Source organism: Tursiops truncatus, chromosome 17, assembly GCF_011762595.2.
Source record: "Tursiops truncatus isolate mTurTru1 chromosome 17, mTurTru1.mat.Y, whole genome shotgun sequence".
NCBI lineage: Eukaryota > Metazoa > Chordata > Mammalia > Artiodactyla > Delphinidae > Tursiops > Tursiops truncatus.
Genome location: NC_047050.1, coordinates 51,574,925 through 51,590,516, shown reverse-complemented (window position 1 = coordinate 51,590,516; position 15,592 = coordinate 51,574,925). Strand labels below are relative to the sequence as shown.

The following is a 15,592-nucleotide window of genomic DNA, read 5'->3' as shown; positions in this document are numbered from 1 at the left end:
CTGGCAGTGACTGAGCCACCCTGGTTCCCGATTTCAGCATCGGCTGCTCCCTCACCAAAACTCCTAGATAATGTGTCATTATACTACATTGACTATTTGGACCAAGATATTTTCCCCTGCAAATTCCTCCTGTGGTTGCTCGTACAAATCAGACAACTCGGCGCTTGGTAGAAAACCAAGTAGAGACCCTTGTCTGAGAGAAAGCACGAGTCCTGTGAAGAAATGGACCTGCCTCACCTCACTTCACTTCACGTGCTCCTTTGCTGCCGAGTGCTGCACCAGAATGACTTTTATGGGAGTACTCAAGGCTCCAAAATAGCTCAGAAATCCCGGGAATGTTTATATGGGAAATGATTATTTTGTCTCCAAGAAACCAGGGAAACGTTCATTAAATAATTTCTAATTTCTCCACTTGGTTTTTATAGACGTGGGTTGCATGTCTTCGTGGAGGGGCTTCGTTCCAATTACTTTAACAAGCTCACCTCCATCGGCACACACGTACGCTCGCGTTTACACATCCTTCAGAGAAATTAAGTTCCCTTTGACCCCTCATCACCTTGCACCTGCCATCTTATTTCCCTGCTCCTCCTTCACAAGCAAAACTCCAAAATCCGATCCCCGTAATTCGCCTTCGTCAAGCACGTGAGTGACCACGTCGGCGAATCTGACGTTCTCTCGTCTGTCCTCATTTTCCTTGATTTCCCGGCAGCGCTCAACACGGTTGAACAAGCATCTTTCTTAGGAAAGATTTTCCTCCTTGGCTCCTGAGGTCCCGCCCTCTGAGAGTCTTAGCTCCACCCCATCCCTTCCCCCCTCACAGTGTCAGGTGCCTCAGTCTTCAGCTCTCTTTTCCTGCCCTCCCCAAGGGCTCAAACCTTTAACTTCCTCACTTGTAGGATGGTGATGCTCCGCTACCCGACCTCTCCTCTGAGCTTTAGGCTCACATATCCAACTGCCTACTTGATATCTCCAGTGTCCTGGTTAATTTGTGTCTCAGATTTAACGTATCAAAACCAGAATTCTTAATTTCACCCCCCACAAACACATAAACCCATTTTTCTCCAAAATCAGTAGTGACCACCATATTCTCCATTGCTTAAGCAAAGAACCTAGAAGGTATTCTTGACCCCTTCCTACTTTTCATTGTCATATCTTTTTTTTTTTTTTTTTTTGCGGTACGCGGGCCTCTCACTGTTGTGGCCTCTCCTGCTGCGGAGCACAGGCTCCGTAGGCACAGGCTCAGCGGCCATGGCTCACGGGCCCAGCCGCTCCGCGGCATGTGGGATCTTCCTGGACCGGGGCACGAACCTGTGTCCCCTGCATCGGCAGGCGGACTCTCAACCACGGTGCCACCAGGGAAGCCCTCATTGTCATATCTTAATGCTGCCAATTATGTTTCCAAAATGTATCCCAAATCCATCTCCTTTTCTCAGTTTTTACTACTACCACCCCAAACCACTGTCATCTGTCATTTCTACTATGACAGTGGTCTCCACGTGGGTTTATTGCTTCTAAACCTTCATTCCTAAAGGGGCCACACAGCATAGGGGCTAAGAAGGAGCCTCTGGAGTTATAGCCTCTTTGGACTCATATCCGCGGCTTACTGTGGCCTCAGGGAGGTGTCTTAAGCTCTAGTGCTGGTTTTGTATGCCTGTCTTATTAGTGTCTGTCTCAAAGAGATTAAGTTAACTAAATGTGTTAAGTAAGTGCTTAGTATTCTAAACATACCTGGTACTTAGTAGGCACTCAGTAAATATTAGCAAGACATAACATCACTAATTCAGTCTGTTCTCCACAGACCAATCATGGTCATCTCCTGCTTAATGCACACGATGGCTTCCGTTGCACTGGAGATTAATGTAGGTTTCCTGCCTATAATCCTCCACATGCCTTCAGCCTCATCAGCAATTCTTCTCTGCCCTCAGCTTTCCGGGCCTCTTCTCAGTTTCCTCAATGCACCAAACTCCTTGTTCCCTCTTCCTGGACTTTTCTCTTCCCTGCCTTTTTCAGGATTGGTTCCTTCTCATTTTTTTTGGTCTCAATTCAAATTACCTCTTCAGGACCTTCCATGACAACCTGTCTAATGAAGTACCTTCCGACCTCCCACCCAGCTAGTCTCTATAGTATCACCCAGTTTGTTTCATTAACAGTACATCACAATCAAAATTTCTTCTCTGTGTGTTTTGTTACTTCTTCATTAACTGTCTCCACCACTAGAATGGGAACTCCTTGAGGACGGGGATCTTGGAGTCTTGGTCATCATTACATTTCTAATATCTTGAAGACTGTCTGGCACACAATAGGAAATCATTAATCATTTGTGGGAAGGATGGATGGATGGATGGATGAATGAGATTCCTACACTTCAACATTGGCAGTTGTGTAGTGTCACATTGTATAATACTGAATCAAAATTAGTGTGGAGACTTGTAGACTTGTGAATTCTCACTCCGAAAAGATGCTAAAATTAGGTGAAGGAATAGAAGTTCAAATTTGGCTACTGAAAGCCTAGAATGCAAATTATCTGAACGACATGCATTAAATGGTTACTGTGTTGAAGCAAAAACTGGAAACAACTAGAGTTTCTTGTCTCAAATTTTGTGGTCTGTTTATGATGGGATGGCTTCTTTCTAACAGCTTCCTTTGTCTGTTTTTAATTTGAGCATTCCCAGAATTTCTGCTGTTTCCTCTTGGAACAAACATAGGTAGGAAAACTTAGAAAACAGTTAGCTTGTGGTGCTGAGAAAAACAAGGACTTTACAGTCAGACAAACCTGAGTTTGAATCTTTGGGTCCATACCTTAGTAGCTGTGTGGCTGGATTTGTTAACCTCTCTGAGCCTCAGTTTTTCCACCTATAAAAATGAGATATTATTAAAATTATATGATAAAAATTAGTATCCTTGCCACATGATAGCTACTTAATAAATGTTACTTTTCTTACCTACCTACATCCTTTCAGAGCATCCTTTCCTACCTACCTACATCCTTTCAGAGCATGGTTAATAGTAAGAATTTCACAGGGTTCAGATTAACCATGAGTTTAAGCTATAGACATTTTATCTGTCTCCATTGGACTATCTTAAAAAATGTCAGTGTCTGGATCAGTAAGACTAGTAACACCTATAACAGTGTCTGGCACATAGTAGATACTCAGTAAATATTTGTTGAGTGGATGAATAAATAGGCTGTAAACACTTTTGTCATTCATGAGAATCAACTAGAGTTCTGTAGAGTTTAAAGTAATGTTTCCTTAAAATAGAAATGATTCTTCCTCCACATTATGCAACTGAACATTGAACAGCATCAAACCATAACTGAATGTTTCAAGACATTATGGCACAAAACCATGTTTTCTTCCGCCTGATGTTATTTTTAAGTATGTCTTTTGGAATTGTTTAGTTCAGCATTTCGGAAAACAAATGAGCTCTGAGATCTAAATTCAGAAGTGAACCAGAAGTTCTAGAGATGTTTCTTGGACTTCGAAGAAATATTTTATATGTAATCTTTAGGTTACAAGGAAGTTGAAGTAGGAACTTGGTCATCCTAATTGCCACCAAATGTGTTGGGTGGCACTGGTTGTTAGACACTTTAGTTAAATATCAGGAAATTATATGACACACACACTTTGGGCAATCCTAATATTTTAAAATGTGGATTAAAAAATATATATATGTATACAGATGTATATGTGTGTGTGTATATATATACTCACTTTGCAAAAGATTCATTGCTTTCAAAATTTTATCAGAAAAGCATTTCAAAGTAATATGGAAAGGATAAATTTCCTAAAAATTAAGAAAATAATAGTACAGTTAACATCTAACCTTACAGTGCATTTTAAAATGAATTCCAGATGGATTTGATATAATAAAAACTGAAATTATAAAAATCTAGAAGAAAGCGTAGGTAATAGTTAATTGATCTTGGAGTTAATAAGGCCATTCTAAGCATTAAAGCATTGGAAGAAATCACAAAGGAAAATATGGAGAGATTTGACAGCTAGAAATTAGAAAAGGTTGGTTGTCAAAAACATTATAAACCAAAAGCAAACGAACTTGGTGAAATGTGCCAAAGGGCCATGCCTTTCATGTATAAGGATTTCTTACAGATCAATAAGAAGTCCTTAACACCTTAATAGAAAAGTTGTCAGAGGACATGAACAATACATAGGATAAGTGTAAAAGTAAAAGGCCAGCAAACATATGAAGGACATTAAGCCTCACTGATAATTAAATACATGCAAGCTAAGACATCAGAAATACACTTTGCGTCATTAACTTGGCAAAAATGCAAACAAACTAGTATTCATTATTGGCAGGAATTGAATAAGTGGGATACTCTCATACAATATAATAGGAATATAAATTGCCTCAAATTTCTCAGAAGTCTTAGTAATCCATTTTTAGAGATATGTTCTATGAGATAATAAAAATTTTGACAAGAGATTTATCTGTAAAATGTGGTGTTAAAGCAATTTCAATGATAGTGAGAAAATTGGAAACATCCTAAAATACCCTACAAGAAGGAACTGATTTTTAGAAACACTGTGTTCCTATTTTAAATAGTTACTTATTTAAAATAATGTTTTTGCGAAATTAAATAAAACATTTTGACACTTTTAAAAACATACCCAAAGAAGAGATAATACCACAATGAACACCAATAAGCTGCTTGTGCACTTTATCCAGATTAATAGCAAGGTGCTGTCATATTTGCGACATCTATCCCTTTTTCCCTTCTCTCCTTTACTTCGCTGAAGCATTTTAAAGAATATATCCAGACATCATGTTATTTCATGTCTACCTACATACCTCAGCATGCTTTCTTAAAAAAAATGGACATTTTCTTACATAATCACAGTGCCATTTTCATTACTAACATGATTTAACAAGGAATTTAACATAATTCCTTGGTACGCTAGAGAACACTGAAACTACTAGCCCTAGTTGTCTCAAAAGTGCCCGTTTGCTTCCTCATGGTATCATTTAACCCAGAGGCCTGCAAACTTTTTCTGAAAAGGACCAGCTAGGAAATATTTTCAGCTTTGCTGGCCAGATGATCTCTGTTGTAATTATTCACCTTTGTGCTTGAAAGCCACAGTTGACACTATGTAAAGTATTGGGCTGTGTTCCAATAACATTTGATTTACAAAAGCAGGCCGCTGACAGGATTTGGCCTGCAGGCTGCAGTTTGCCAACCCCTGATTTAACCCATTACTGTTCTCCATCTATTTTATAAGGTGGACATTAGTTTTAAAGCTTGATTAGATTCAGGGACAGTTTTTTTGTGGCGAGAATGTGGAGAATCCTGTGTGCTTCATCTCACATCCCATCAGAAGGTATATAATGTCTGTTACCCCACTGTCAGCTATGCTAAGAATACTCAGTTGGTACAAATGGGTAAGGCTTGATCCCTCTACTGCAGACTCTCCACCAGCCTTTTGTCTGATGGTTTCATCCGTTACGTTTGTTGCCTAAATCAAGTATTTCATTATAAATAATTGCAAAATACAGTTGACCCTTGAACAACATGCGTTTGAAGTGTGTGGGCCCATTTATACTCAGATTTTTAAAATGGAGATATACTACAGTCCTACATGATCGGCTGTTTGTTGAATCCTTGGGTATAGAACCACATATGTGGTGGGCCACTGCTAAGTTACACGTGGGTTTTCGACTGTATGGAGGTTAGCACCTCTAACCCGCATGTTGTTCAAAGGTCAACTGTAGTAATTTTCTGCTATTCCATCTACTTTCATTAACCAGAATGCTTCTGTAAGGGAGAACTTTCCAATGTCAATGAGCGATTTAAGTTATCCTGAAATACAGTTTGTCCAGTAACATTTTCTACAATCAGGATATATATTAATTCTTTCTTTCCTTTTAATTGCCAAATTTCAATATAAAGAATTGGCCCCTGGGTCACTTCCAAAGATTTCCAGTGGGTTGGGATTTTGGGGGAGTTGAAAGGGCCTTTCTTTTTTTAGTTTTATTTTGTATTACTATGAACTCATAGACCTTTAAAGTATATCCAATGATTATCAGTCATTTGCATTTATTATTCTTTCTGATGCTCAAATTATTCCATCTTTGGCCAGTGGGGCCCCTTTGTGTTGGCTACTGTTAGTCTTAGTAGCTTCTTTCTTTCTAGCCTGACAAATTCCAGGGAGAAATTTTCGATAACAGAGTGATGAAACTATAATGTATGTTGAAATTTTAACAAAACAAAGAGCAAGCAAGCAAGTAAATCCTATGTATAAAAAATCAGTAAGAAGTACGCCAAATAGTTAAATATTTTTTCTGGGCAGTACAATTATAGGAAAATATTATCCCCCCCCCCTTTTTTTTTTCACTTCTTTGTACTTTTCTGTGCTCTACATCTTCTGCATTAAAGATTATTACTGTTATAATTTAAAAATCTGTTAAAATTTTAACAACCCAACAGATTTTCTTTAATTTAGCAAGTTTCTTTAGTCCATTTAGAATAAGATACAAATTATCTTAAAAGATACTTATACACACTTTTTTCAGAATTATAAGTAGAGTCATTTTACAATTATTAACTATATCCTGTATTCTCAAAAAGCTTGTAATGTAAAGGGAGAGGAAAGTAGATTAAAAATCATTTTTTAACAACCTCCAGACTACAAAATTATATGAGATGTCTGCTTCTCTCATCTGTCTTTATAGACATTAAAAATTTTTTCCCTTAAAACCAATTTGGAAACTAGTCAGTATTATATTTCTTACAGCACTTGAGGTGGGCCACAACTTCTGGAGGTTCCTGGATCTGTAAATATTCTTCAGTTATCCTTAATCCTGTGGGTTGACGTATTCAAAGCAAATAAACAAGAACAAATCAGCGGAAGAACTTATTCCTCAGTATAAATAAAACAGGGCATGTAAATTAGTCTCCTTCAGTGCAGATGGTGATCATTTAGACCACCTGAGATCCACCAAGGGCCATCCCGGACCCAAGTAAATGGGATTTTAAATTGTTGATCCTGGAAGGAAATCATCTCGTATGGATCCATCCCAAATGGATCACACTGTGTAAAACATGGAAAATGGTCCTATTGCGTGTGTATTTATTTTAATGAAGTTATACTTAACCATGAATAGTGAGAAAGAAATGTAAAAACTCAACTATGTTAGAGCTGGTGTGGGTGCGTGTTTAAGTGTGTTTTAAAAGAAAAACCCATTTCTCTCCAGTAGAATTGAGAGTCTCCTACACTCTCTTCCTATAAAGCCTTGGAGGAAAGCTTCCCTTATGCTAAAACCAGGCTGAAATGTTCTTACTTTTCTCCATTCCGGAAATCTGAAACAACCCACACTTTTCTGGGTAAATCATTCAGGATTTCTGCCGTTTCCTGCCCAGAAACAGTTTCTCATGGTGTCATATTAGAAGTTTTTCTCATTGATAATTTCTTTATACTAACATAACTAATAAAAGCTATAATTCTATAAGACAAATTCAACAGTCAAGGTAGCAGCAAAGAACAGAGGGCACACACAAAGCGCTTCACTGAAGCAGGTTTAATAAATAAATCTCTTTAATATGTGCTGGATCCACATGTAGTTTGGCACATAGTAAGATTAGACATGAACAAGCAAAGAACATCCACTTGGTTCCCTATTCTTAGAATCTTGGAGTAAATGTGAACTAAGAATATCTTGCAGTGCATTTTGGAAAGGAATATTATCTTCATCTGGACTGGTGGTCTGCTTCCAGCTCTGATCATGAAGTTAAAAAGGAGGAAGAGGAGGGAAGGGGCCCTAAACAAGACTTGTTGAAAAAATAACCACTTCTTCAGTGCTGCACAGAGGAAAATACCTCAGGTGCCACAGGTGACCAGATGACTCTCTGGTACTGAAGCTCTGTCGCTTTTACTCGGGGCTTACTTTGCATAACTTAAAGTGTGGTCTCTGTAGTAGGAAAATTAATGGCCCTGCCCTTTCCAAAACCAGATTCCTTTGTTAGTGTTGGTCCCATTACACAAAACAGGCACATGCCCCAAGCTTCTCTGATAACTCAGTTTTTCTTGGGTATGGATTTGCCTTAACAGACTTAGCAGCTTACAGGAACTATGTGCTGGAAGTGATATTTACCAACCCCTTTTACTTACTTATAAGCTCCATCAGTATGGGGGCTGGGTACAGTGCCTGTGGCTGGTTCAGTGCCAGGACTTGATACATATTTGTTTAATGAAAGACGATGTCTCAAATCCCTCTCGTTTCCCCCACAATGTGAAGTGCAGTACCAGACAGTTAAGAGGTGATAAATGAACACTTGTTTACTAGGTAATGATTCAAATTGCTGTACGAGGTACCTGAAGTTAAAGATTTATTTAGGTATTCATCTCCTCAGTCCTTGCCTCCAGAGTTATTGGCTGTAAATATTGATGACAGGTGAGGCATACATGCCAGGTGAAAAATTGCTACTGCGTTCCTTAAACTGCCACCATTCTGAATCACTTCAGTCCCCAATTTTTAATCAGACCCTAGTACTTAATCCTTGAAATGACTAGTACTGAAAACATGGCGTATCCACATTCCTTCTTATTAACTCTGGCAAAATGTTCGTAGAACCAAACAAAACACATTCATTTTCTGTTTACTTAAATTACAATTTCGACGGTGTTTCTCAGTACTGGAAATTGTTTAATTTTGTCCCTTTGAGTCTGAGAGTTCTCAAGAAAAATCACCTTTTAGGGTAGAGAATCTGAAGCATGGATTTTTGTTAATTTGGGCCATCTCTCTTTTAAAAGAAGTAATTTATGGAACTGACTCATAGGGAAATACTTTTAAAGACAATAGGTAATTTTGGATGATTAGACCTCAATCATTTGAGCTTCTCTGCTTTGGGATAGGAATCAGGAACCAGGCAGGCTCTCCCAAGGCCATGTGCAGACCTGTTGAACCTTATAAAAGTGCTGGAATCTGTCTGAGTAATTAGCAACTTTGCACTCAGATTTCTTTGGATTGAAGCAATGGGACATGCAAATGTAGGAGAAAGCCAGGGACAATAGCGAAATAGCTGAGCAGTAGTGGCCAAGAGGAGTCTCATCACAGTGATTCAGGGACCAAGTCTCTTCAGTTCAGGAAGAACATAGCACATTTAAAAGAGCAACAAAGACAGAAGGTATGAACCGTGCACTAAAAACCATTTACTTCCAGAAACAGACCATTGAGGTCCTATATAGACTACTATGTCCAAAAGTCAAAAAAGATACAAGAGAAATACATCATTTTACTAGTGCCAAGTTCACTTTGTTCTAGGAACTTAGATATTTCATAATAAAAATTGAAATAGAGGCCAAAAGTGAAGCAAAGGCAATTACTTTTTAGATGGATTCTAGTCATCTTAATTCAGGCAACCAGTATATTTTATTCAGAACTACTTCTGTTTCTGTCTTCATTCAAGCTATGAAGTTTTAAGATAGCCTTTGATAGATGGCAAGTTATTTTAGTTCCTTTAATATTTATAAAAGTGTAAGAGTCCTAAAAGTTATTAGTACTAAATGTCCTTATTCACTTTTTGCCCACTTAGTTACTAAAATAACTCTGACATCAAAATATTTCCATGTAATAAAGAATTATTTAGCAGTGAAGATTTACCACTAATTGATTAGTTTGAGTAGACATACTGTTAAGTAATGTTGATTGGCTTTAAATTCCCATACAGTTCTCACCACGGTATAACTGAATTAACCAACCATTATAAATATTTAATAGATATGGAAAGCATTTATAGGAGTCAGCAATGCGACTTTCCTGTTTGCTTTATAAGCATCTACACAGGTCACTTCATATCATGCATAGTAACTTATAGTAATGACCATGGTAGTAATATATATCTTGAAAGTTAAGGGAATATTTTTAATTTGAATATCATTTTTATTTTACCCATTTACCCCAAGCAGCAATATATCTGACTGCTGTATTTTGGGTTGAGTGCGTTTTATAATAAAACAGGATCACTGCCTTCTGCTTTCTTGAATTCCTAAAGCCAGCTCTCGCCTCTATCAAACTCTGTTAACCACTTGATGGGCCCGTAATCAAAAACTGGGTGTGGTCAATAATATTCAAGTAACTTTTTCCTAACCCCGACAACCCCGAAGACTTCATATGAATAATCCTGAATTGCTCTGGCAAACGTTTTTTTTACCTACCCCATCAAAAATGTATGGACGATTATGACCCGAAAGTATACTACCTCAAGGGTCAAAACAAACTAATTTAGGTTTTGACAACAAGAATGTTACAGAAATATTTGTGATGCAAAATCTTGTAAGGTTTTGCCTTAAAATATGTTTTATAATAGCTGATATTTCCTTTGTTAACACGATTGGCCAGAATATGGAAAATAAAAGGCAAGTCACCCACAGGAGTCAACCCGGGCCTCTTGAGCAGAGTACGTGTGTGAGCGCGTGTGGGCATGGCTCACTGCCTGCCCTCCCTTTGCCATCATTGATTTCCTCCCTCTTCATTAAACACTCATTGATTCTTGTCTTCCAGATGACACAGGCTGTCCTAGTAGTCAGTCAGTATCTCCCGTGAAAACGCCCTCGGATGCTGGCAGCAGCCCTGTTGGCTTTTGCCCTGGAAGTGATGAAGACTTTATCAGAAAGAAATGCACAGTTGGAATGGTTGGTGAGGGAAACATCCAGTCAGCTCGACATAAGAAGGAACCAAAGTCAGGCCTTGTAAAGCCAGGTGAGTGTACGTAAACTCTTCATGTTCTTATTGGAGCAATATGACTAGAGGGATTTCAAATGAAATTTGAAATGAAACACCTGGATATCAAGGTAGGGAACACTAATGCTGTACCTAGCACCCAGACACATCTTTTTTTTTTTTTTTTAAGTAAAGGAGGTAGAGCATAGAGTGGAATATTTTCTGTACTAGTTGTTAATAATTGAGAATGCATAGTGACATATGTGTCCGTTATAAAGACATGTAAAAAAGGGAGGAAATTTGAAGAAATGTTAACTGAATGGTCTAACAGACACTTAAACTATATAATTAAGTCTAGCATAAATTATACTAAGAAATTACTTGGTACCATTCAAAGTGTGCACAAATTGTGAAAAGAACAAGTTATCTTGATGCACATCTGTAGGGCTGGGCATACTTGCTGACCTAGTTATTTTATTTGCTTTTAAAGATTTAAATATGAATATGATGCTCTATATTCAATATATATATACATAGAATGTTCAATAATTACAAAATAGTAAAAGCTATGAGGTGAAATGGAGATTTTTATTACAGTGAATGAGATGCCATGAACATCAGAAAAGGTCAGTTCTCAGAATTTGCAATATATAAATAAATATTTTCCATCTCAGAAATATATACAGTATATGAACAAATATAGTTTTAGTGAAATTAAAGTTATAACTTGAAAATAAAAGGACCTGAGTATTGGCATTGAGAGACAACCCCTATATTGCATTATTTTCTTCAGTATCACCAGTTGTACTATACATATTAATGAGCCTGAAAAGACAGATTAATGGCTTGCATGAGCCCCATTCCTTACATTTGTCTTCTGATTTTTGTTTGGTGATATCATTATTGTGCAAGGAGCTATAGATGGCTTTATTTCAATGGAGCCAAAGGTTGGTCCTGTGTACGCTGCCATTGGAAGGTCCTGTGTCCTCTTCCATCTCTCTCTGCTTTTGTTCTTCCTGAATAATTGACATGCATAGCATATCTTAATGGATTATTCTTCGTCTTGCTTTTGGTCAACCAAAGAGAATGTTGTTTAGTCTGAGAGCAAAACTTAAACTGTATGAAGAAGAAATCCCCTGTTTCCTAATAGTTCCTGGTAAATGTTAGTCATGATGAATTTGTTAACAGTCCTTTGCTTCGGAAAAATATAAAAAAGAAAGAGTATGGTACACAATGGAGAAGACAGCATATAAAAGAGAAAGATGGACATTGTAAAAAAGGTGTTGGGTACCCCCAATATTTAAGACAGAGACAATGAATTGAAGAGTGTCCTGTAATTATAGCCAAGAAATAAACCATTACCTTGTGTACTCAAGAATCAGAACTGTCTTCCTCCCTCCCCCAGCTCAGTTCTCCTTTTATTAAATTAAGAAATAATTGATATACCATAAAATTCACCCTCTTAAAGTGTACATTTCAGTGGTATTTAGCATATTCAAAAGATCATACAGGGCTTCCCTGGTGGCGCAGTGGTTGAGTGCCTGCTGATACAGGGGACACGGGTTCGTGCCCCAGTCCAGGAAGATCCCACGTGCTGCGAAGCGGCTGGGCCCGTGAGCCATGGCCGTTGAGCCTGCGCGTCCGGAGCCTGTGCTCCACAACGGGAGAGGCCACAACGGTGAGAGGCCCTCATACCGCAAAAAAAAAAAAAGAAAAAAGATCATACAAACATCACTACTGTCCAATTTCAGGACATTTTAATCTCCCCCAAAAGAAGCCTCATACCCATTAGCAGTCACTGTCTGCTTTTCCTTTCTTCCAGCCCTTGGCAACCACCAGCCTACCCTCTGTCTGATTTGCCTGTTCTGGACATCTCATATAAAGGAATCATACAATATGTGGCCTTTTGTGTTCGGCTTCTTTCACTTAGCATAATGTTTTCAAGGTTCATGTATTAGTACTTCATTCTTTTAATGGCTCAGTAATATTCTATTGTATGGATATACCACATTTTAAAATAGACTTTTTTTTGAGCAATTTTGGGTTTACAGAAAAATTGAGCAGACAGTAACAGAGTTCTTATATCCCCCCTCACTACCACTACTTCCAGTTTCCCCTGTTATTAACCTCTTGCCTTAGTGTGGTGACAGACCACACCTTGCTTATCCATTCACAGTTGATGGACATTTGGATTGTTTCCACTTTGGGGCTATCATGAATAATGGTGCCATGGACATCCATATACAGGTTTTTGTGATGCTTTCAGTTCTCTTGGGTATATACCTAGGAATGAAATTGCTGAATCATATGACAACTCTATGTTTAACCCTTTGAGGAATTGCCAAACTGTATTCCCAAATGTCTGCACCACTTTACAAACCACCAGCAATGTATAAGGGTTTCAGTTTCTCCACATCTTTATCAACAGCTGTTATTGTCTATCTTTTTGATTATACCCCCTCTAGTGAGTGTGAAGTGGTATTTCATTGTGCTTTTGATTTACATTTCCCTGGTGGCTAAAGATGATGAGCATTTTTTTTTTTTTTTTTTTGCGGTACGCGGGCCTCTCACTGTTGTGGCCTCTCCCATTGCGGAGCACAGGCTCTGGACGCGCAGGCTCAGCGGCCATGGCTCACGGGCCCAGCCGCTCCGCGGCATGTGGGATATTCCCGGACCAGGGCATGAACCCGTGTCCCCTGCATCAGCAGGCGGACTCTCAACCACTGCGCCACCAGGGAAGCCCAATGATGAGCATCTTTTCATGTGCTTATTGGCTATTTGTATATCTTCCTTTGAGAAATGTTCTCAATTTTCTTTTAACCTGGGAGCAGTCACCAATGGAGTCTGCTTCTGTAGCATACAGGATGTGAGTTTAAGAGCAGAAGCCCTGTCATCCTCTTTTTGTATTCCTAGCACACAGGGGCCGGTGTGTATCGAGGGCACAATCAACATTGGTTGACCTCAACAGCAAAGGTAGGCTATGGGATTGAGAATATGAAATGCTGCAGGAAAGAATGTCCTCTTCATGGATTGTGAAGAAAAAGTAGATTTTTATTGTGAAGGTATTGTAGGACTTGAATGCAACCTGAAATTATTTCATTTTTGTTATTCACCACGCCTCCACCCCCTGGCCCCATTCCAAAAACATTTTATGGTGGTGACAATACAAAGAAACAGTGAAAAAAGAGACAAGTGTGGTGCAGCAAGAACCACCTAAATTTAAATGGCAGTTAAGATTATCCTTGCCCTTCCTTGTTTCAATAATCATAATAAGAATAATCATATCTTAATGAAAGATTTAAAACCCTATGTGTATGTACAGAATCCACCCTCAGCAAGTCTGGTTCCTACAGAAGATACTTGCTAAAGATCAACTATTTGTCTTGCTGAGAATGTTTAAGCCTTATGCTTTCATGAAGAACATGCAGACAAAAAGAATAAAAAGGAGAGGGGGAGGGAGGGAAGAAGGGAGGAAAGAAAACAAGAGTTGTTCTTCATGCTGTTTTGATAATGGATCATTTGAGAATAGTGAAGGCCACAGACCCATACTCCAGAAAAACACACACAAAATATCACATACTATTTCTGAGGTTTCATGGGTCTCCTTTATTAGGATTTATGACTCCTAGTTTAATGACCCTTGCCCAGAGGCAGAGCCTGAGACAGGGCCTTTGTCAACTGCTTCTGGTTTAATTGCTCAGAGGCAAACTTATCACCTAAGTAGTGCTGACCTGGTGATTTTTTGATTTATTTGCATTTTATCAAGGTCACAGGGGTCCCTAAAGGTTATTTCTTAGTTGCCTGAAATTCCTAATGTCATCACTAAAAACCATTGCTCGAGCTTTTGACTGGGCCCCAATTCTGGACAGTAAGCTCTTTGTATTTAGAACAGTCTGCACCGTGACCTATAGTTCTCTGAACTTTCAGCAGAATAAATCTGTCATTCTCATAAATAGGAGGAGAGGAAATCCTGGAACCGAGGCCCCTGGGTGACTCCAAAAATTATAAAATGCAGAGACATAATCTGTTAAACCACAAGAAGATACTGCTCTCCGGTTAAAATGTTCCACCTCCTCTGTCCCCAGGTGACCATCTCCCCTCAGCCTAAACTCATCTTCCGCTCTTGATGTGCGCTCTACTTTTTTTAAATAAATCGACTCCTTAGGACCAATACCAGTTTATTAAAATAGCAAGCAATTAGTGTCTCTTATACAGATGCTCAAGGGCCCTTTAACATTAACCTGGGCTCGTTTTATTTTAGGTCCGTTGTTCTAGATTCTGGAAACTGCTGTTCATCTCAGAAGGGAGTTATAGAAATGCCCCTTTGGTCATTCAGATAAAGAGCTAATAATATTTACTGAGTATCTAATGCAGAAGGAGAAGAGAACTGTGTCACAGGATGCCAGGAAGGGCTCTGAAAGGTGAGCTGAGCACGCCAGCACCTCTCCAGCAGGGTACTGTGGCACGCGCCCAGCACGAAAGCCCTGCTTTCCGCCAAGCAGGACTCGTGTTGGAACTTCTTGGAGGCAGTGAGCCTTCTGTCATTTTGGCTTCTATCACTTAATGCCTATGCAGATTTAATTAAAAATTACCACCAAAGAGCGGAAGAAAACACCCCTGCAGTTCAGTTGAATAATGGCTTTGCCTTTTTCATGTCAACTCAGCACACATTTAAGACTGAATCTCCAGAGTGTAATACAATGTCTGTCATCAGGTAGGTGTTCAGTAAATACTTCTCTGAGAATAGAGTGCACAAGGAATCATGTGTAGTGTGGGGGGAACATGGGAAAGATAAGCAAAGATGACCTCAACATCATCCCTGCTCTTAGGGACCTTATCGTTTAAGGCAGAAAACTACAATAAATCTGGGCTGCAGTACAGATTAAAAGGAAGGGAATGAAGGCATTCTGATTGG

At 38.9% G+C, this 15,592-nt stretch overlaps 1 protein-coding gene across 9 annotated transcripts in view; it reads left to right on the top strand.

The window, feature by feature from the left end:
- SYBU (syntabulin) overlaps window positions 1–15,592 on the top strand; it is a 72,998-nt gene that overhangs the window by 13,533 nt on the left and 43,873 nt on the right. For 6 of the 9 annotated variants that reach the window (XM_073794672.1, XM_073794667.1, XM_073794666.1 and 3 more), the window contains 2 exons: window positions 10,519–10,716; window positions 13,591–13,650. In XM_073794672.1, coding sequence (XP_073650773.1) covers window positions 10,519–10,716; window positions 13,591–13,650 — 258 coding nt within the window. The remainder of the gene's footprint in view (window positions 1–10,518; window positions 10,717–13,590; window positions 13,651–15,592) is intronic. The other 3 variants (XM_073794670.1, XM_073794669.1, XM_073794671.1) reach the window with 1 other exon arrangement.